At 36.9% G+C, this 23,434-nt stretch overlaps 1 protein-coding gene across 1 annotated transcript in view; it reads left to right on the top strand.

Annotated features, from left to right (window-relative positions):
• LOC121386621 (von Willebrand factor D and EGF domain-containing protein-like) overlaps positions 1–23,434 on the top strand; it is a 68,279-nt gene that overhangs the window by 18,488 nt on the left and 26,357 nt on the right. The window contains exons 3-5 of the mRNA XM_041517581.1: positions 9,523–9,678; positions 14,482–14,496; positions 16,624–16,871. Coding sequence (XP_041373515.1) covers positions 9,523–9,678; positions 14,482–14,496; positions 16,624–16,871 — 419 coding nt within the window. The remainder of the gene's footprint in view (positions 1–9,522; positions 9,679–14,481; positions 14,497–16,623; positions 16,872–23,434) is intronic.

Below are 23,434 nucleotides of genomic sequence, written 5' to 3'. Positions count from 1 at the left end.
CATAAAATTTAAATATCAGGTGAAAATCACAAACAAAGCAGGAAAATCTGTTTCAATGTACATGTATGTTGCATGAAATCTTGAAAGTTATATTTACACATTTAAAACTGGGATTGTTTTCACAATAAAGTATTGCTGTACTTTTTACTGGATATTGTGGTATTTGGCATGACATCCATCTCTACACAAATGAACACTACACAGTTCACATCCAAAAACAGTTTCCTTTCGTTTTCCACTCTGGCTGTGAACTTTACAACGTCGTGTTTTCCCCCATGTCAGGATTTTCCAGCAAGACCAGAGTCAGCAAATGCGGGAACCAGTTTTCATGTGTGTTGTTGTGCAGCCTCACATTTGCATCGGCAACTGGAATGTCCTGCCTGTCACACAAGGCACTTCTTTTTCTTGAAGAAAATCCTCCCAACTAGAGCCCTAGCGAGTTCTCTTCTGAAATCCAAATGTGTAAACCTCTTGTGTGGTGTTTTCCTCTTGGATGCCAAACTGTAGAGAATGAACGCATTGACAATGGCACAGTTCACAAAAAAGAAAAACAAGTATTTCCACCATCTTTTGCTCTCCCGGGAAACATCGTACTTGAGCCGATACTGGTCATGCTTGTCAACCCCGTTCATGTACTTGTACTGGAAAACTGCATGTGGTTGCGAAAGCTGGACACCGTTGTTCCCGATTCTTCTTTCTGCTTGTCTGATGTCGTCCGGAGAACTCATGCTACTAATAACACTCACTTGTTTCTTGTCTTGCCACAAGGTTGCAGTGATGTTCCTTTTTGATGCAGACTGCATAATTTTACTGTCACAACGGTTCATTTTTTTTACATGCTTCAATTGATCTGGAAAGTGTCGTCGGTTCTGTCTCACAGTGCCACAAGCATAAATACCGTCTTTTAACAAATCTTTCAGCAGTTTGACACTAATAAAGAAATTGTCAAAATAAACATGGTGATGTTTTCCTTGCAAGTCATTTGTAAGTTCTGTCACCACACCATGCCCCAAACCATTTTCATACGTCTGGTTGTCTGATTTTCCCAAGTAGAAGTTGAATTTGGTTAGATATGCAGTTTTGGAATCACATCTCATCCAAACCTTCACGCCACGTTTCACAGGTTTAGCTGGCATATATTGTTTCATGGAGTTCCTTCCTGCAAATTTTATCATACCTTCGTCAATTGCTAACTCCCTGTTTGGTTTGAAGAATCTGTAGAAGGTGTCCTTCACAACATTCATGATGGGTCGAATTTTGAAGAGGCGATCATAATTGCGTGATCCATGGCCAGGCTCAGATTGGCGATCAGCCACATGAAAATACTGGAAAAAAATTCATACCGATTACAAGACATTGTCTTTTTAAAAATAGCATTTCCAATGAACTCATCCGTCGACCAGTACATGTTATAGTGCGGTTTCGAGTCGATGCCCATAAAAATATTCAGCCCAATGTATGCCGCCATGTCCTCAAGTGTGGTGTCAATCCATTTGGGGTCATTTTCGCCTGATTGTTCCATTTTCCACATTGCATAATTATTTGTATGGCCAACAATATCAATCAATAATGTCATTGGGAACAATAGGTAGAAATAATCCAACGGCGAAGCTGTGTGTACATCAAAATCAGGTGGAAGTTGCGGTCTGGTCTCTTCACGAAAATTGTTTACATCAAAATTGTTGTCAAACCGATCGGTCCAATTCATGTCGTCATTAGACACTTTGTCGTCGCTAGATTCTATATCACTCACCGATATATCTCCTACATCAATGTCTGAAACATCACCTGGAATATCGCTTTCCATAAAACCTTCGAAACTCGAATCTCCATTGCTATGATCACTATTTTCGTTCGCGGTCGACATTTTGTAAAAATGTTGGTACATGTGCTTCGAAAACCGGATATAACCTGATATCTATATATAACCGGTCATGGCCTGACCAGGTGGAAATTTTCGTTAGACCTTGAACTTGAACCTCTGAAAAATAGCTGGTCTATAGCCGAACATTAACGAAGTTATAGTCGTTCATTTCCGTACTCGTCAAAAGACGTTTGCATGGAAATCGCCCAAGACGTCAAAACACTTTTTGCATGGGGAAACGTAACACACGTCAAAACACGATTCTATGTGGTAACGAGTTAACTTCACTGGCAAATAACGACTTTTAGTTTTAACGAAAAATAAAAACTCAGGATTAAAACCCCCCAACATTATATGGTATCCCGGCGGGATACTGGTTTCTTGAAGACTGGTATCCAAAATTAAAATCTGGTATCCCCGGGATATTGGGATACCGTCAGTCTCGAACTCTGCTATTAGAGCTATTTATGATCACTGAAATCAAACATTACTTATATTTTATTCTTTAGATTATCCATTTCAGTAGAACCGAAGTGTCTGGTCATTCTGGTATTTGTAGTACAAAACAAAAATGCATTTTTCATATTTTTAAAAACGCACGTGCGGTTTATTAATTCGAGTTCTAGTCTATTTTTAAGGATGTTTCCTGTTTTAACGTCACAGACTCTTTCAGTCTATTGTAATTTTATCCAAATGAGTTACAGGTTTTTAAATTAACTAAACTTAGAGTCCATTTCTTTACGGGTTAAAACTAGGGTCTGCACCTTTAATATTGTCAGGCGCAGACTGACGCGGTAGTTGTTGGTTTTTAAAATTTGAATGACGTCACTGCATCTCCCTGCAATAAAATAAACTGGGTGCATGATGTGTCCTTTTCAGGAAACGCCAGAAAACATTAAGCGCAAAATTGCTGAGATTATTAACGTATCTAACCGTGGATGTACAAAATAGTGGGAATTATAATTGCACAATTACGAAATATATTGCCATGAACTGAAATTGCGATGAGATAGGCTGTTATATGTGGACCTATTGTGTATGAAGCCAAAACGATATTGGGCCAGTGTCTGTCGTCAAAATGCTACTAATTTTTATGGCCCTGTGTACAAAATGTCCTCGACAACATAGTCCATATCAGCACTATAAGCTGGATCCTCGACAACATAGTCCATATCAGCTCTATAGGCTGGATCCTCGACAACATAGTCCATATCAGCACTATAAGCTGGATCCTCGACAACATAGTCCATATCAGCACTATAAGCTGGATCCTCGACAACATAGTCCATATCAGCACTATAAGCTGGATCCTCGACAACATAGTCCATATCAGCACTATAAGCTGGATCCTCGACAACATAGTCCATATCAGCTCTTAATTTAGGCTGGATCATCAACACCATAATCCATATCAGCTCTATAGGCTGGATCATCGACAAGATAGCACGGTTGGAAAATTATTTTATAAATGTACTTGCCCTCAGGCAAGTAAAAACTAAAAGGTTACTTGCCCTGAATTGTACAATACTTGCCCTGAATTGTACAATACTTGCCCAGATTTTTATGTGATGATTGTTGAATTTTTAAGTGAATAACATATATAAAGAAACTTTTTTGATTTGCATGATCTTTATTTGTTTACTTTAATCCACTGGTTTTGTTTAAGTTCTGGTCCACCTTCAGCCATATCAGATTTTAAAGACAGGATATGGCGTGTACCCTGGGCACTTTGAATCCACTCCCTTACATCAACTCTAGGGCAGAAATCTCTCAGTGTCTTGGGTCCATGTGTCATTATTGTCAGAGTGTTTTCAAGTGTCTCTTGGTTTAGCTGTGCACGGGCTCATTACGAACATCAGTTATACTAATTTGCAGGTTTTTTTTGCATTAACGCTTGGGAATTTACAGCAAACAGAACATGGGAGACTACTCTAACACTATTGATAGGTGGTTGCAGGTAACTAATTAAAACATGTTATCGATCTTTGGTTATTTTGTTGAGTAAGTTATGCACTTTACTAGTTAAATGTATTTTAAGACATAAATACAGGTGAGCCACAGAAATTTTCCTAGCTTAAGGTAAGTATTAATTTTTTTTTTATAAAAAAAATCCTTACTTGTCCACGGGCAAGTTGGGTTACCAATATTTGTTGCCCGACCATGAAATATTACTGTACATGGGAGTCGGGCAATGGTATTTTTCCACCCCTGGATAGTCAATATCATTTCTACAGGCTGGATCATCGACAACATGCATAGACCATATCAATACTACAGGCTGGATCCTCGACAACATAGTCCGTATCATTTCTACAGACTGGATCCTCGACAACATAGTCCATATCAATACTACAGGCTGGATCATCGACAACATAGTCCATATCATTTCTACAGACTGGATCCTCGACAAAATAGTCCATATCAGCACTACAGGATGGATCCTCGACAACATAGTCCATATCAGCACTATAAGCTGGATCATTGACAACATAGTCCATATCAGCACTATAAGCTGGATCCTCGACAACATAGTCCATATCAGCACTATAAGCTGGATCCTCAACAACATAGTCCATATCAGCTCTTTAGGCTGGATCCTCAACAACATAGTCCATATCAGCACTACAGGATGGATCCTTGACAACATAGTCCATATCAGCACTATAGGCTGGATCCTTGACAACATAGTCCATATCAGCTCTGTAGACTGGATCCTCGACAACATAGTCCATATCAGCTCTGTTGACTGGATCATCGACAACATAATCCATATCAGCTATACAGAATGGATCCTCAACAACATAGTCCATATCAGCTCTATAGACTGGATCCTCGACAACATAGTCCATATCGGCACTATAGAAGCTGGATCATCGACAACATAGTCCATATCAGCTCTATAGACTGGATCCTCGACAACATAGTCCATATCAGCTCTATTGACTGGATCATCGACAACATAATCCATATCAGCTCTACAGGATGGATCCTCAACAATAGTCCATATCAGCTCTATTGACTGGATCCTTGACAACATGGTCCATATCAGTGCTACAGGCTGGATCCTCGACAACATAGTCCATATCAGCTCTATAGACTGCATCCTCGACAACATGGTCCATATAAGCTCTATTGACTGGATCATCGACAACATAATCCATATCAGCTCTACAGGATGGATCCTCAACAATAGTCCATATCATCTCTATTGACTGGATCCTCGACAACATGGTCCATATCAGCTCTATAGACTGGATCCTCGACAACATGGCCCATATCAGCTCTATAGACTGGATCCTCGACAACATAGTCCATATCAGTGTAGTGTGTGTGTGTGTGTGTAGTAGTAGTAGTGTTGGTATAAAGTGCTCCTACTGGCAGTAGCTAGTGGGACTTTCACAATTAGCTCAGTTGGTAGAGCGCTGGACTCTCTCACTTAGAGTCCGTGGTTTGAATCCCCTCAGTGGAGGTTGATTTTTCTGTTACATCAGCACTATAAGCTGGATCCTCGACAACATAGTCCATATCATCACTATAGACTGGATCATCAACAACATAGTCCATATCAATACTACAGGCTGGATCCTCGACAACATAGTCCATATCAGCTCTATAGGCTACATGTAGCTGGATCATTGTGAACATAGTCCATATCAATACTACAGGCTGGATCCACGACAACATAATCCATATCAGCTCTACAGGCTGGATCCGTGACAACATAGTCCATGTCAGCTCTATATAGGCTGGATCCTTGACAACATAGTCCATATCAGCTATATACATGTAGGCTGGATTCTTGACAACATAGTCCATATCAGCTCTTTAGTCTGGATCCTCGACAACAGTCCATATCAGCTCTTTTGTCTGGATCCTTGGTGATACATGTCAGCAGCATGTCCTCTATGTAACGCTACATCTTATATGCTGGTTGTTTGAACCTGTCTGTGACACAGTTGATGGTAAAGTCCAAAGCTTCATAGTATTTCTGACGATATTCGCAGGTGGGGTTCCCCGTTTCAAATATTTTTGGCAGTTTGCAGCGTCTTGGTATTGAATGTTCATTGATGTCAAGGTGCTAAAATTTCTCAGTCATGTCTGTCCAGAGCTTGTCGTATTTTTTCAAGTGTTGTGTTTCTTATCTCGGCGAGTCCCTGGCCCTCTGATGCTGACATATCCTCATGTCTTAACGTCCTACTTGGAATGTCGGTGTGATGCAGCACTTAGTAACCCAGTGAAACGCTGAACAAGAAGTCAAAGCAAAACATCTGTGATGAACGTCCACAAAGAAAATTAAGACTTAAAGGAATGCTAAAGCAAGGCTTTTGGACTGGTATGCATATTCAATGATACATAATGCACATTATTGCTTAATATAAACAAGTATAATCGTATAGTTAATTAATAAAACGGTTAAATGTGACTGCTATTATATATAACGGGCGCAGCTATTTTGTACCATCCCAGTGAATACGCCCACTGGCGAGCTGATGGTTACGTAATACCTAACGTGTCACGTCAGGTATTAGTGTTCGAACTGAAGAAACAAAACATACCTGATCTTTGCAGATGCATCGCAATGTTTTGTAATAATATCCATCCCAGTAACACAGCAACGTGTATATGTGGTTTATTTTTCAATACAAAATAAACCACCATTGTCAAAGTGTTGAAATAACTATTATATTTTGTATATAAATTAACCCACATACTGAAATAATAGTCGGAGTGTTTTCTTGGTTAATTGGTCTTTTCTTTCCATGGCCTGTACCTGTGGTTCTTTATTGGCAGGTGTATATTTAGACGGTCCCTAGACACTGTGTCTAGACACACTATAAAGACATGCCTCTTTTATTAAGATCACAGGGTATTGTGTGATAACCTCAAATCGTAATGGACTTTATGTCTTGCTTTATTACTGTAAGTAATTCTGTAAACTGACCAATTACGTAGTCCCAAAGAAAAGAAAAGTGTCACTTGGGTATCGTGAGTGGTCGTTTTTGCTCGAACATATCCTACCAATAGGCCTAATAATATGCATTTTTTCTTTGGATTTTTTAAAACTCCATTTTGTTATATTGATGCAAACTGAAATATATTTAGTTAAATAGTTTATTATACTATCAAGTCATTTATGTTGTTTTACAAGTCAGGTTGATGAAAGCGAAGCGCCTTGTTGTAAATTAGAGCATTTGTTTACACTGTGCATAGAGGAAATGGATGGAGCTGACGTCACTTCGCCCCAAGCTATACCACCGGACGTCACAAAAACGAAACAAAATGGCTGCCCCCAGTTAGCAGGAATAATCCTGGTTTTTTATTAATTCTAAAATTACGCGTTTTTCATTTGTTAAAGTGTCAGTGTATGTTGGTGGTCCGGGTATGCATCTTTCCAACACATAAGGCTCTTGTTGGAGTTTAGTCTACCTTTAAATAAAAAGAAAATAGTACCAAAATGTTGGGGTGGTCCCATCTCAGACGGCCCTGGAGTCACATGGATTAAAAAATATATAAACTAGACATCCTGACGTGATATTTCCTGATTTCGACAACTAAAATTCATCAAGACAATTTTGCAATGTATTATTTTCAAGTTACTAGGTGGGACTTATTGTTTAAAAGTTGAACTGAACAAGTTTGACTGCCTTGGTAGCGGCCCGCCCATTGGGCTATTTCTCGCTCCAGCCAGTGCACCATGACTGGTATATCAAAGGCCGTGGTATGTGCTATCCTATGGGATGGTGCATATAAAGATCCCTTGCTGCTAATCAAAAGGAGCAGTCCATGAAGCAGCGACAGTGGGTTTCCTCTCTAAATAGCTGTGTGGTCCTTAACCATATGTCTAGACCCAGTGGTTTTCCCCGATCGCGGAAAACGGAAGGAATTCACGGAATTCCCATTGTGAAACGGAATCACGATTTTCTGCGAAGTTAAAAAAATTAATACCATTTTACTATTGCCACACACTGTAAAACTGACGATTGGCCCATGTGCAGTACTATTGGCAAATGCGTAGTGTTGTATTTACCAGTGCTACATTCAGCCAGACCGAGAGGAAAAATGTAAACCAAATGGCCACGTTGGGAACTAAATACTTCGCGAACATTAGCGAAACGTTTGCTGGCTGAACTTGGGACTGGTTCACTGCTTAGTCTGTTGCGCCTGCGCAGACGGGACAGGTTGGTTGTTTTTTTGTTGGCTTTTTTCAGGAGTAAGTTCAGTCAACGGTTTGTCGCTAACGTTTGTCATGGAAGACTGATTTTTACATTTTGTTAACACTAAGCCCCGTTGAATAAAACAGTGCACTCAATTGTTGGACAAATATGCTTTATGTAGTTATTATAACTGTAACCTTTGCTCCGATTTTTCACTACTAATATGAAGGCCTACTTTGATTTAACAACAAATAGCGATGTATGTCGACACCAGTCAATTTTCGGACCCTTGTTTTGGTTTTGTACAAAGTAAATAAAACAGACCCAACTTTTTTCTTTTTTTTATATGATATATTTGACAAAAGGTACTTTTAAATTTTTTTCATCTTTTAAAACTTAAAACTTTAATATTTTGTCAAGAATTATGAAAAAGTAAAAAGTAAACAGCGTTGTCTGCCTGTTATGTTAATTTGTCACAGCTTGTGTTATTTAAATTGTTAATTAGGCCTACACGTTGTATTCTGAAACGGAAATGAAACGGAATTTACAAAAACATGAAACGGAAAACAGGTTTTTTTTAAACGGAAAACCACTGGGTCTATATGTCCAATGCCAGATAACTGTAAATAAAATGTGCTGAGTGCATCATTAAATAAAACATTTCCTTCCTTCCCTTGGTAGCGCGTTTATATCAATTCTAGGTGGTTCGTGTGCATACTTCCCAGGAAAATTTTGAAAACTAGATGTGGGTGAAAAAAATACTCTTTTGTGAGACACAAGTGTTGAAAATTCAGTGGTTCAAATAGCTTCTACGTTGTTTTGTAGTTTTTTCCCCCCCCCATCATTCTACCCACAATATTAGTTGTAATTTATGTAAAAAAAATTAACGTTTCGTTTGAAAACTTACATAGGTGTTTGGCAGTAATGTTAATAATTTGAATAAATGTTGTAGTCCTATTCCGAGTCGGGACCCCAATCTTATCGGAGATCGGACTCGGGATGGGCGTGTTCGAAACCCTAGCTGAACACGTAAATAGAGTTACCTACCTACCAGATTCAGGCATTTTGTTTAATTGGGCAAAAGTCAGCTTGTTCCCCTACAAAAATGGGAGCCTGTACGTCTATCCATAGAAGCAACAGCTGACATTGACCATACATTGGTTTACATATGGTTATATTATACCGATAGCAGGTTTTAAATTTAAAAAACCCACAACGTTGACATCCTTGTAGTTCAGGATTAATCATGAGGAATTTTTAAATGACTTAATGTATTGTTGGCGAACTCAACATTTGTGTTGTAATTTCCCCAACTGCCACCTTAACATCTAATCGGTCGTGGAAGTTGTATACGATGGGAATCGAGCTGTGAGAGCACTCAAACTAGCGACTGGACAGTCCCACAAGTTGTTAGAGTAGAAAATTAATTGGCCACCTTTGTTATGGCAGTTGGTAGTCTGATACTAGCCTAAGAAAACAAAATTTAACCAATTTTCATTTCAGAAGTGATCGCTGACGATGGAAGCATAAATGTAACAATGTGTACGCAGATACCGGGCAATGAGTGTATTGAATCGTTCATAATACATGGCAAAAAGTGTGATAATTTCAAGATTTATTATCTGAAACGAACAGGCACAGATTCGGCATACTGTTTGGGTAAGTAAAAAGTTACTATATTATGTATACGAGGGAATTTGTTCTCATTCAAGACACACTATTGAAATATTTATAATATTGATATTACAAATTATGAATTTTTTTAATAAATGCTTCTAATCCCAACAAAAATTCGAAAATTATATACATACATACATACATATATACATACATACCACGTAGCCTGTAGGCTGCATGCATATTGTTCAGTTAAAGGGCATTCTTCCTAAGGATGACTCAATAGCTGAGAACGTTGAATGGCAAGTCTGCAAGGTGCGGGCATTTCGGTCCCACAGGTTCGAGGCCCAGCAATGGCATGAGACAATCTGTGAAGCCAGAAATGATTCAATTATCCCCTCTGCTAGTGCGTTAATATCTATATATGTGTAATAGTCGAACTCGACATACATACAATATATAGATATTCATACTAGCCAGTGCCAGGTCTGCCCACTGTTTCATGCCCGTAAGCGGGAACGACTGTGCAGCTTGTAGGTCCCATGCATATGGTTGAGTTAAAGAACATCCTTTTCATGGATGTCTCGATAGCTCAGAACATATCGTGGCAAGTCTGCAAGTTGCATGACACACACACACATATATATTTATCATATAATATCTTACATTTTCAGTGCAATCAAAGTATGTGATATTTTTTAAATCACATACTTTAAGAATTTGATAACTTTGCAAATTAGATGTAAATTAGTCGAGGTCTCGGCACTAGGTTTATTGACATTTAAGCAAACGTACTTGGGTGACACTCCATGATTGATGTATGCATTCATAGTCATCAAATAAAAACATTTCAATGGCAATTTGACACTGAAAGCTATCCAACGTTCAGAAAACAAAAAATGTTATAACTTTATTTTGATGTAAAGACATCGAAAATGACGTCATTCGAGTTTGACATCATTTTCATTCAAAAATACACCACGCCACATATTCTTACATCATTTGAATATCTAAGGTCGACGACAGTCACTTTTCGCATACACAATAAATATAGCATATTTTACTGTAATTTCACTTGAAATCCATATTTCGTAAAAGGTACAATTTTTTAATCACAAGATTTTCTTCAAACACATTCAAATGCATTAGTAATGTTCAAACAAAAAAATGTCAATAGCAAGTTTGCATTGGAATTTTTCCAGCATTCTTAAAACGGAAACGTCATGTACCCAGGGCCAGTGTATGGTTATTGTAAGGCGATTCAAAGTGACGTCATTGGAATACTGACATCATTCAAATTCAAAATTAGCTATATTATTACAATGCTTTGCCACATTAAAATAAAAACTGGTCTACTAACCTTGACCCCTGTCAAATTTCTATAACAAGCGAACAACGTTGTTTACAGGTTGGTATTTTGTTATTTTTCATAATTCTGGACAAAATATTAATTTTAAGTTTCAAAAGATGAAAGAAATAAAAAGTACCTTTTGTCAAATATATTATATCAAAACATTACCGTTGGATATGTTTTATTTACTGTGTACAAAGCCAAAAAAAGGGTGCGAAAAGTGACTGTCGTTGACCATAGTAATGGCGGACTGGAATTAAAGTTGCGTGTACAGTTTACAAAAACATGTATTAAGCTTGAGCTTATATGATAAAGAGATTATTACCTTCGTATATTTCGGTATCGTCAATATCATATATTAGGAATAAAAATAATGTATTATGCTCGCCAGAGACTCGCATAATACAATTTTTATTCCTAATATATGATATTGACGATACCAAAAAACACTGGTAATAACATCAATATATAAATATATATATATGTATATATATATATAAATATATATATATATATATATATATATATATTTCTCTCATCCTCAGGGATATGGAACAGAGCTATCCCATGAGAGAAAGCCATGTAAGAAATTTCTCTTACATGGGATATCATGCGCTTGCGTTTAACATGACATCATTGGTAATATATGACATCATATTAATGTGAGGTGGTGTCGTGAGGTCATTAGACAGAGTTTCAAATTAATACAGTGTTATTAAAACTTCATTTTAAAAGCTATCTTGTCAATTTGTAGTGTAAAATAATGGTTTATTTACCGAATGAATGAGAGAAAAAGACTCCATCATATATGGTCATGTGGGATAGAAAAAGTACACCCGAGGTGGTGAAAATTTCGACCTGGGATGAGGCTTGCCACATGACCGCATATGATGGAGTCTGTTTCTCTCATTAATTCAGTAAATAAACCATTATTTTACACGAACAGACAAAGATGGCTGAACAAGTAACTTTTTTATTTGACCATTTTGTCATAAATAAACTACACTGTCGTATTTGCCGTGTTTGTTTCATGTGTTAAATAAAATTTAACACTACAAATTAACAAGATAGTTTTAATAACTAAGGTTTTAATAACAAAATATTAATTTAAAATTGTGTCAAATGACGTCACGTCACCACCATACATTAATATGATGTCATATATTACCAACGACGTCATGTTAAACGCAAGCACGTGATATCCCATGTAAGATAGAAATTTCTTACATATGGCTTTCTTTCATGGGATAGCTCTGTTCCATATACCTGAGGACGAGAGAAAGACCCATTCCATGACATCGGCCAATGCAAAATAAAGCTATCATGCATGGGCGATGACGTCATTGAATTTAACATGGGGATTTTTTCGGCGTTGGTAATATGATGTCATATCAGTGCAAGTTGGTTAGTTTTAGATCGATTTTTTTATTTTTTAACCTTCATTATAAAAGCTGTCTTGTTAATTTGTGGTGTTAAATATAATATATTATTTAACACATGAAACAGATGCGGCAAATATGATAGTGTAGTTTATTTATGATAAAACGGTCAAATAAAGAAGTTACTTTTTCAGCCATTTTTGTTAGTGTAAAATAATAGTTTATATATTGAATGGATGGCAGAAATAGACTCCATCATATGCGGTGATGTGAGATAGAAAAAGTATACCCTCAGTGGTGGAAATTTCGACCCTGGAACTTGGCAAGCCTTGTCTCAAGTCTGAATTTCCACCACCTCGGGTGTACTTTTTCTATCCCACATGACCACATATAGCCTAATGGAGTCTATTAATGTTTTTGTTTAATGACTATGAATGCATACGCCAATTAGTCTGGGAAGTTATGTTCATGGTTTTTAAGGTTGCATTTTTATGGCTCATGTTAATACAATTTTGGACGTATGTTCCCATGACCTACCTGAACCAGAAATCCATTGGTAGCATTTTTTCTGACCATTATCAAGACAGCCATCTTGAAATTCAAACTGGCCGTCATTTTCACATATTTTATTTATATAATTATCTCCACTTCCATTTAACATAGTAACATATTTTTAGGGTCTATTAAAACATTTTAGGTCAGTAAATTCAAAGATTTTTTTTTTTTAAATCTGATCATGGCAACCATCTTGAAATTCAAAATGGACGTCATTTCAATATATTTTCTCTATCTTTGCTCCCATTTAAAAAAGAAAAATAGTTTGGGTTTCAGATTGCATCTATGAGCTCAGATGATTATTTTGTAAAAATGAAAATTGTTGTCTGGATTTGGCAGCCATCTTGAAATTGAATATGGCTACCATTTTAATGTATTTTTCAAATATCTCAACTCCCGTTTATCGTGGAAGCACAATTGGTTTTGTGCATGTACATTTCTGTAGTCCATGAATTAAATGGTTTCATTTATGTAGTCATTCAATCATGGCAACCATCTTGAAATTCAAAATGGCTGCCATTTTAATATATTTTTCTTACATCTCAACTTTTGGTTTACGTAGAAGCAAACTCTTTTGTCTATGTACATTTCAGTAGTCATTGAATCTAATTCTCTAGATTTATAGTCATCCAATTAAAATGTTGCAATACTAAATTATAATAAATTAAATAATAAAGGAACATACCAACTGTAAATTGTAATTCATAATAGCATATTAGGCATCTACTTCATCTGTAATAGTATGCCCATTGCAGTAGTCCTCATCAGCTTCACGCTTGCAGCACTCTGTACATTGAAGGTTGTGTCGCTTATGTTAAGTTACAGGTCCATTAACCTGAACACTTACTGACACCATGCACAGTTGCATCTGATCAGTTCTGCCACAGCTTCTGGTGCAGCTTGCATCTCCAACAGCACTGTCGCAAATATACCTGTATATACTATTTGGTAGTAATGCTAATATGAATAAATGTTGCTATCCAAATTCTGGCATTTCCGTTTAATTCAGGCAGAAATCAGCCTGCCCCCTCCCCCTTGCATTTTATCAGGTTTGGCTCTATTTTGAATGATTATGTTGCACAAGGATGAAATCTCCAGTAAAGGATCTCCTTGGGAGTGGATGTCCTCCTATAGACGAGAAACTAGATAGTGTCATAGAATCAACTACTATTTTCTATTTTGCCAATTGCCAATTCGACTCTGCATTATGCAGAGATACCGGCCTCGGTGGTACAGTGATTAAGCCATCAGACAAGAGGCTGGTAGGTACAGGGTTCGTAGCCCGGTACCGGCTCCAACCCAGAGCGAGTTCTTAAGGGCTCATTGGGTAGGTGTAAGGCCATTACACCGTCTTTGCTCTCACTAACCACTAACCAACTAACCCACTGTCCTGGACAGACAGCCCAGATAGCGGAGGTGTGTGCCCAGGACAGCGTGCTTAAATCTTAATTGGATATTAGCACGAAAATAAGTGAAATGTAATGAAATGTGCAGAGATACGGCCCTGACCATGTATTACGGTTTTGTATTCAGATTTATTCTTGGTGTATTTTTTTTCAGATGCAACAAAGGAAGGTAAGTTACAACTATATTATTTTTGTTTTTGTTTTTGTTGTTGTTGTTGATGTTGTTGTACTACTTCTTCTTATTATTAGTATTATTAATTCAATTTGCGGGGGATATTGAAATGAGCACCTTCCGTCTGTCCGTAATGTTTCCGGAGCAAAACTTCAAAATAGGTCAAGATAACTTCATGAAACTTTGTACACATGTTAATCTAGTGGTCTGGCCTTTTGGTAAGAGGGATTTTTAATTTTTTAACATTATTTTTGTTACCATGGGAACAAATGACCAGACTGAGCATATTCACCGTTTCCGGACCACAGGTCTAAAACCGTTCAAGATAACTTCATGTAACTATGGTATCCAAATTTGTTACAGGTTTGGAAATTAACCACACTTTTATACTAACAACTATTTTTTTCAAATTGTGCAAAATATTGTGTTTTCAAAATGTCTTTATTAGTTAAATGTATAAATATAGCTTTTGATCACTTATTTTGTAAGGTGGTGAATTAGGAGTCCCAATTCTAACACTACCAACGTATTTTGGGGCAATAAAACATTAAAAAAAAAAAAATGTATATGTATTTAATTTGTAGTTTTAGTCTGTTAGTCAAGCAAACTCAGGACAGTCCCTTTGTTTCATATCAAAGAGAATGGCGAGACGTAGCCCAGTGATAAAGCGTTCGCTCGATGCGCGGTTGGTCTAGGATCGATCCCCATCGGTGGACCCATTGGGCTATTTCTCGTTCCAGCCAGTGCTCCACAACTGCAGGTGTAACAAAGGTCATGGTATGTATTATCCTGTCTGTGGGATGGTACATATAAAAGATCCCTTGCTGCTAATCGAAAAGAGTAGCCCATAAAGTGGCCACAGTGAGTTTCCTCTCTCAATACCTGTGTGGTCCTTAACCCAGGGATGTGCCTAGGAAAATTTAGGTGCCGGGCAAAATTCGAAGGTCTGTCCAATAAATTTAGGAGGGCTGAATGCATGCTCCCCATTGACGTTTGTTTTTTACATTGCAGATGCTCTTATCGATCTTTTGGGTTATTTTTAATTAGCTTTTCTAATTTATATTTATATCTCAGGTTTATATTATTTAGCAAATATATGAGCTGCTAAATGAAAATATATAACATATCCCAGAAAATAGTAGCCAATGAATAAATAAGACAGATGAAGCATTCGGAATATCAGTCACTATTCTCCGTTGGAGTGTTTTTCCACCGCTCACGAGAATGGCTGAATGGTTACGAATGTCTTCAGTGCCGAGATATGTGTGCTAACGTTGCCAAACTATTGGACTGGTTCCCAAAGTGGCCGTTTGGTTTAACGTGTAGCGCAAAAAACAGTCTAGCAAGCTTTTTTGTTTTTCGATTGTACTAAGCTTGCTAGACTGGTTTTCTGTCTGCAGTTAAAATTATATTAATACAGTTGTAATGCTAATAGTGTAATTGTGACCGTGCGTCGATAAAAAGGCTGAAGAAGTGAAACAAATGTTTAGTAAAATATTCATAGAAATTTTTGCATATTATTTAAATAACTAAGTTTGGGGTTATTTTTCTGACAAAATATTAGTGCCGGGCAAAAAGCCCAAATTTCTTAAAAGTGCCAGGCGGTAATTTTGAGTGGTGAGTAGCTGCGCTCGGCACCACTTGGCGTGAGCACATCCCTGTTAACCATATGTCTGATGCCATATAACCATAAATAAAATGTGTTGAGTGCATCGTTAAATAAAACATTTCCTTCTTCTTTTCATAACAAAGATTTACAATACTTCAGTTAACTATTTTATGTGTCGTGATGTGGGGTGGGACCTATCCCAGTGGTAAAACACTCGCATGATGCAAGGTTGGTCTGGGATCAATCTCCGTCGGTGGGTCCATTTGGGCTATTTCTCATTCCAGCCAGTGCACCACGACTGGTATATCAAAGGTGTGCTATCCTGTCTGTGGGATGGTGCATATATAAAAAAAATCCTGACTACTAATAAAAATGTACCAGGTTTCCTCTCTAAGACTATGTGTCAAAAGTACCAAATGTTTGACATCCAACAACCGATGATTAATATATGTGCATGCTAGAGTACGTGGTGAAACAAAACTATTTTTTTGTGTCTTGCTGTGTTTTCATTTCAGCTGCGCCAGAACAAGTGATGAAACCAGTCGTAAATCCGGATTTGATACAGCTCACAAACAATGATGCATTAATATTTCGCTGTACTTTTGATAAATCTACTGCGGACGTGTTTTATAAGATCTACTGGTACGTTGAAAATAAGACCTTGCCATCATCGCAGCCACACAAATGGATTGACCGTGAAAAAAATAATGTACTTAATGAGACCACGATAAAAGACCATGGGTGGGATAGAGTTGGCTTCCATGTGAGTACCACAAATCTGTTACTGTAATGTTTCTAATGTGTACCCTGTGAGAGAGAGAGAGAGAGAGAATGAGAGAATGAGAGAGAATGGGAGGCAGAGATAAAAAAGGCACGAAAACAAAGAAATATATATATATATATATAGAGGTTATTACCAGAGTATTTTTCAGTATCGTCAATATCATATATTAGGAATAAAAATTGTATTATGCGAGCCTCTGGCGTCAATATCATATATTAGGAATAAAAATTGTATTATGCGAGCCTCTGGCGAGCATAATACATTATTTTTATTCCTAATATATGATATTGACGATACCGAAAAACAAGAGGGTAATAATCTCTTTATCATGTAAGCTCAAGCTTAATACAACGTATTTTTGTAAACTGTACACGCAACTTTAATTCCGTTCCGCCATTACTAGATATTCAAATGACATATGAATATGTGGCATGGTGTATTTTTGAATGGAAATGACGTCAAACTCGAATGACGTCATTTTGGATGTCCTTACATCAAAATAAAGTTATGCCTAACGTTTTTTGTTTTCTGAACGCTGAACAGCTTTCAATGTCAAATTGCCATTGAAATGTTTTTATTTGATGACTATGAATGCATACATCAATCATGGAGTGTCACCCAAGTACGTTTGCTTAAATGTCAATAAACCTAGTGCCGAGACCTCGATTAATTTACATCTAATTTGCAAAGTTATCAAATTCTTAAAGTATGTGATCTGAAAAATATCACATACTTTGAGTGCACTGAAAATGTAAGATATTATATGATAAATATATATATATACATACACACACACACACACACACACACACACACACACACACACACACACACACACACACACATGTATATATTATACGTCTCAACTTATATAGATAGGAAGTAAACAAAATTTCAAAGAATATTTTTCATCCAGCAAAATGGAAGCTACAGTGGGGGAAAGAACACTTCACTTTATTAGATGTAAAATTTTCGCTTAACTTGGAGAAAATGATTTTGCAAAATATTGACCCAAAAATACTTGAAATGAAAAATACAATAAAACAGTGGTTAACGAGAAAACTTAGTTATGGGCAGTGTTGTTGTGAAAACTCTAATTATTTCCAAAATAAAATATTTATTAATTTCGTTACCAAATCCATCACTGAAAATTGCTAAAATAAATAAGTAAAATCATTTTCAATTTTATATGGCAAAATAAATCAGATAAAATTAAACGTGAAGTTTTAGTGCAAGATTACAAGAGTGGGGTAATTAAAATGTTAAACGTTATAAATTTAAAACATCTCAGAGATTGACTTGAATAAGAAGATTATTTCTATCACATTCCAACTGGACAACTTTCTTTCTATCTGTAACAGGTGTAGCAGGGTTGAAAATTAACATGAAAACTATGGTAGACAGCAGGGCCAGTTGAAGAAAAATCTTACTGGCCCTTCTCAAATTCAACTAGCCCTCCAATTATCACATTGAAAGTTAACTGTGCAGTCAAAATTAAAACTTGTATGCAGCGTGACTTGCGTTGTCTCTGAAGTAAAAAAGATAAATAATAATGCAGTACAAAGTTACTAAAGGTAGAACTTCGTGTGCTTTAGTATACAAATAGTCTATGGTGGTAGTCCTCTTTCTGGCGATGCCAGAGGGATGAAATAAACTGACGATGCAAGAGAGTAAAATCTCCAGTAAAGAATTTTATCGAGAGTGGCTGTCCTATATTGCTTCAATTTGGATATTGTAAATGCTACAATAGTAGGCTACTAATAAAATAAATATTGAAAGAAAAATAAATCAATTTTCTTTTCTACCAAAATATATTATGTACTTGGTTATCATATTACAAAGCATAAACACCGTAGCCTACTTATTGTGTATTACAGTAATATTTGAAGGGTTATGTCATCATGTAAGTCTTGGTGTCAATTTAGGTCTGATCTGTTCTTATTTCATGCAAATCACTTAAACATAAAACAATACCGACAACGACAATCAATTAACTGACATTTGGAATAAACCCTGTAGTAATGGAAATTTCGTTATTTTTATATACTCGCATGCACTCATTTTAGGGTACCATACTCGCCAGACTCTAAAATCGATGGTCGCCAAACGGACTACCTTTGCAAACTTCTTAGTCGGCCTTAGCCAATAAAGGTTGCCATGGGCGACCGGGCGACTGTTAATTTTCAACCCTGGCGTAGCATCTAAACAATGAATAATATATGGAAATAATTTTATTCAAATTAAGAAAAGGAACATAAATAATTTGATTTGGAAACATGTTTTAAATATCTGCCTAATACTTCAACATAAACTTGCCTTTAAAGGGACATTCCTGAGTTTGCTGCCATTTTTAAGATGTTGTTGACTAACAGACTTAAATTTCGAACGATTGTAATTACATATCAGATATATTTTTCTGTATAAAATATTAGTGGCCGTATATTAAACGTGTTTCTGGTCGTTCTAATATTTGCACTAGGTTAAATTTCATTTTATTTCCTAAAATATTTTTTACAAATCCAGTTTGGGCTTCTTACAAATATTAAAGGAGGGGACAATTAAGGCATTTGGCCTGGTATGCATATTCAACGATATATAATGCACATTATTGCTTAATATCAACAAGTGTAATCGTATAGTTAATAAAACGGTTAAATGTGACGGCTATTATATATAATAGGCGCAGCCATTTTGTACCATCCCAGCAAATACGCCCTCTGGCGAACTGGTGGTTACGTAATACCTAACGTGTCACGTCAGGAATTAGTCTTTGAACTGAAGAAACAAAACATACCTGATTTTTGCGAATGCATCGCAATGTTCTGTAATAATAGCCATCCCAGTAAACCAGCAACAATTTAATTATATATTATTTTTCAATACAAAATAAACCACCATTGTCAGAGTGTTGAATTAACTGTATTATGTTTGGTACATAAATTAATCCATGTACTGAAATAATAATCGGAGTGTTTTCTTGGTTAATTGGTCTTTTCTTTCCGTGGCCTGACCTGTGGTTCCTGATTGGCAGGTGTATATTTAGACGGTCCCCAGACACTGTGTCTAGACACACTAAAAAGATGTGCCTCTTTTATTAAGATCACAGGGTATTGTGTGGTAACCGTACAGATACCGCTTTAGTCGTAATGGGCATTATTAGCCGCCCTACTTTATTACTGTAAGTAATTCTGTAAAACGTACCCTTTAAGTAGACTTTCCCCATCTAAAATCACAAAACTGACCAATTACGTCGTCCCAAAGAAAAGAAAAGTATCACTTGGGTATCGTGAGTGGTCGTTTTTACTCGAACGTATCCTACCAATAGTCCTAATAATATGCATTTTCCTTTGGATTTTTTTAAAAAGAAAAATAGTATAACTCCATTTCGTTCTTTTGATGCAAATTGAAATATATTTAGTTAAATAGTTTATTATACTATCAAGTCATTTATGTTGTGTTACAAGTCAGGTTGATGAAAGCGAAGCGCCTTGTTGTAAATTAGAGCGTTTGTTTACACTGTGCATAGAGGAAATGGATGGAGCTGACGTCACTTCGCCCCAAGCTATATCAACGGTCGTCACAAAAACGAAACAAAATGGCTGCCCCCAGTTAGCAGGAATAATCATGTTTTTTTATTAACTCTAAAATTACACGTTTTTCATTTGTTAAAGTGTCAGTATGTGTTGGTGGTCCCGGTATGCATCTTTGCAACACATAAGGCTCTTGTTTGAGTTGACCCTACCTTTAAGATGACCAGAAATACATTGAATATACAGACACTGATATTCTAAACAAGAACATATATTTAATATTTACGTTTAATCATATAACTATTTTATTAGTCAGAAACATGATACGATGCAGCAAACTCAGGAATGTCCCTTTAAAGGGACATATACCCTAGTTTTTAAACACTAACGCATATTTTTTACTATTATAACCGTTTTTGATAACCTAAATCATACTTTACTTAGATTGTATTGTTTAGATTATCAATTTCCGTACATTCGAAGTGTTTTTGGTCATCCTGGTGTTTTTAATATTACTATATGCATTTCTCATATTTTTAAAAACACATGCGTCTGAGAAGTAACAGTTATGGAGCCGAGTTTTAGTCTATTTTAGAGGGTATTTCACCATTTCAAAGTCACAGACTCATGTTTCACTCAATTGTAACTTTATCCAAATGTGTTACAGGTTTGTAGATTAAATAAACTTAGTGTTAATTTTCACGGCTTGAAACTAGGGTATGTCCTTTTAATAATGATGATTTGTTAAGTTCTAATATTTGGTATAGTAACAAATATTAATATACAATATGTAAATATATATAATTGTAAACACTATATTGAAAAAGGCATATTATAAATACAAGATTTATTAGATGACGAAGGATGATATGTGAACTTTGATATCTTTAAAGCAAAATATAACATAAGGTTAAAATGTTTAGAATCTTTTATGTGTGATAAAATAAATATAATTAACCAAACATTCAATTTAGGCAAAAATCCAATATTTCTATCAAAAAAGATATTCTTATAGGACCATGTGGGAAGTAAAATGTTTTTATAAAGTACTAAATAAATTGTCTAGTGTTCCTACATCACAAATGAAATATTCAGTAGAAGGGTGTGATTTTACCTCTTCATTATAACAGGCAAAATTTATATTATAATTTACGATTTTGCTCTTTGAAAGACCCAACACTGTTGTGGTTTCAGTACCAGATTTTACATAGAATGATACCAACAAATAACTTTTTACATCAAATGAAATTGATTGATTCTAGTAGGGTATGTGTAACTTGTGTTCACACGAGCCAGAAACACTGCAACATATATTTTGTGACTATCTTAAAGTCGTTGAACTATGGAGTATTATAGAAGAATGGTTACTACAAAAACGAGATTATATCCAGTTGAATAGGAACAGTTTTATTTGGAATTATAAATAGTAAAAATCAGGGAACATTTTATTCAGTATCGCGTTGCAAATCGCTATGCAAGATTCAGAGATCGAGACACAATTCTAAAAAAGTATCACGTAATTTCGCGATCCATATTTTTAACTTTATTAAATGTTGAAGGTCGTCCTTAACAACACTGAACATGTTAAATATATACTCAACCAAAAAAGAAAGTAGCCATGTTGAAATCTTGAATATTTTGTTAGTGTGCCATTTCACCATAATCGAAAACCACTGTGCGTATGTGACACACTATACCACACATTGCACGTGCATATCGTTTCGGATTGCCGCATGTCACGTGACGGAGTGACGTCACGACCGAAAACATGATTTTCACACTGTGGGCCAGTTGTTGGGCATGCACACACCCGATATTTCACTAGGGTATCCTCATGAGTGCACACCTTCGGAAAACCAATAAATAGAGCTTATAAAATACTGTTTGATAATGCCATGCCTATCACAAAATGATCGTCAGAGAGCAGTTGGGATGATTGATGCTAGGGTCAGTGTCAGTGACATTGCCAGATATTTTGGTGTAACCTGAGTCACGATACAGAGACTGAACAATCGTTTGCAGGCTACTGGATCCACCAATGACCGCCCTCGGAGAGGCCGTCCACAAGTTACGTCGACCGCGCAGGACCGGTATATCCGAACCACCGTTCTCCAGAACTGGTTTCAAGCAGCCACCATAATTGTCTGACAATTCTGCATTCATGCTGAGACAATCAGTCAGTCTGCGAGCCTACAACATCCGGCCACGCTGACCTGCGACAAGACGTATTCTTACCGTGTGCCATTGTCAATTTCGTCTGCAATGGACACGACGACGGATCCAATGGACAAGGAATCAGTGAAGAAATGTCCTCTTTACTGATGAATCACGATTCAACTTGAGAGCTGCTGATGGGCGTATCAGAGTGTATCACAGACGAGGCGAGAGGCACCGGGACTGTTGTGTGATGGAGGTTGACAGATACGGGGGAGGCAGTGTCATGGTGTGGGCGGGGATATCCGAGCGAGGTGTAACTGATCTCCATGTCATTGATGGAAACCTCACAGGTGTTCGCTACTGGAACAAATCCTTGCTCCCGTCTTAATTCCATACATGGCACAGCATCGATCCACACATGATGTTCCAACAAAACAACGCTCGATCGCATGTTGCCAAAATGTGTACTGCGTTTCTGACCCTACACCATGTAAACTTGTTGCCTTCGCCAGTAGTGTCACCAGAACTCAATCCCATAGAGCACTTGTGGGATGAACTAGAGAGACGCGTCCACAGGAGAGACCCACAGCCATTGAACCTTCAACAGCTGCAGCAGGCCCTTGAGCAGGAGTGGAGAAACATTCCCGCTGAGTTCGTGAACAGGGCCATTCATTCCATGAGACGCCGATGTCAAGCCTGGGCGAGCACAAGTCCTACTGATCTGCAGGAGCAGTCACGATGTTGGAGACTTTCATTCTAAGCCTTCTTTAATTGTTGACATTTTTCTTTCATGGGGTGGTCACTGTAATAGTCCGCTAGCAGCAAACACCTGCGCAACTTGTGAAATTACTGCTA

Source organism: Gigantopelta aegis, chromosome 12 (assembly GCF_016097555.1).
Source record: "Gigantopelta aegis isolate Gae_Host chromosome 12, Gae_host_genome, whole genome shotgun sequence".
NCBI lineage: Eukaryota > Metazoa > Mollusca > Gastropoda > Neomphalida > Peltospiridae > Gigantopelta > Gigantopelta aegis.
Note: the sequence above shows the minus strand (reverse complement) of the source record. Positions and strands in the feature narration are given on the sequence as shown.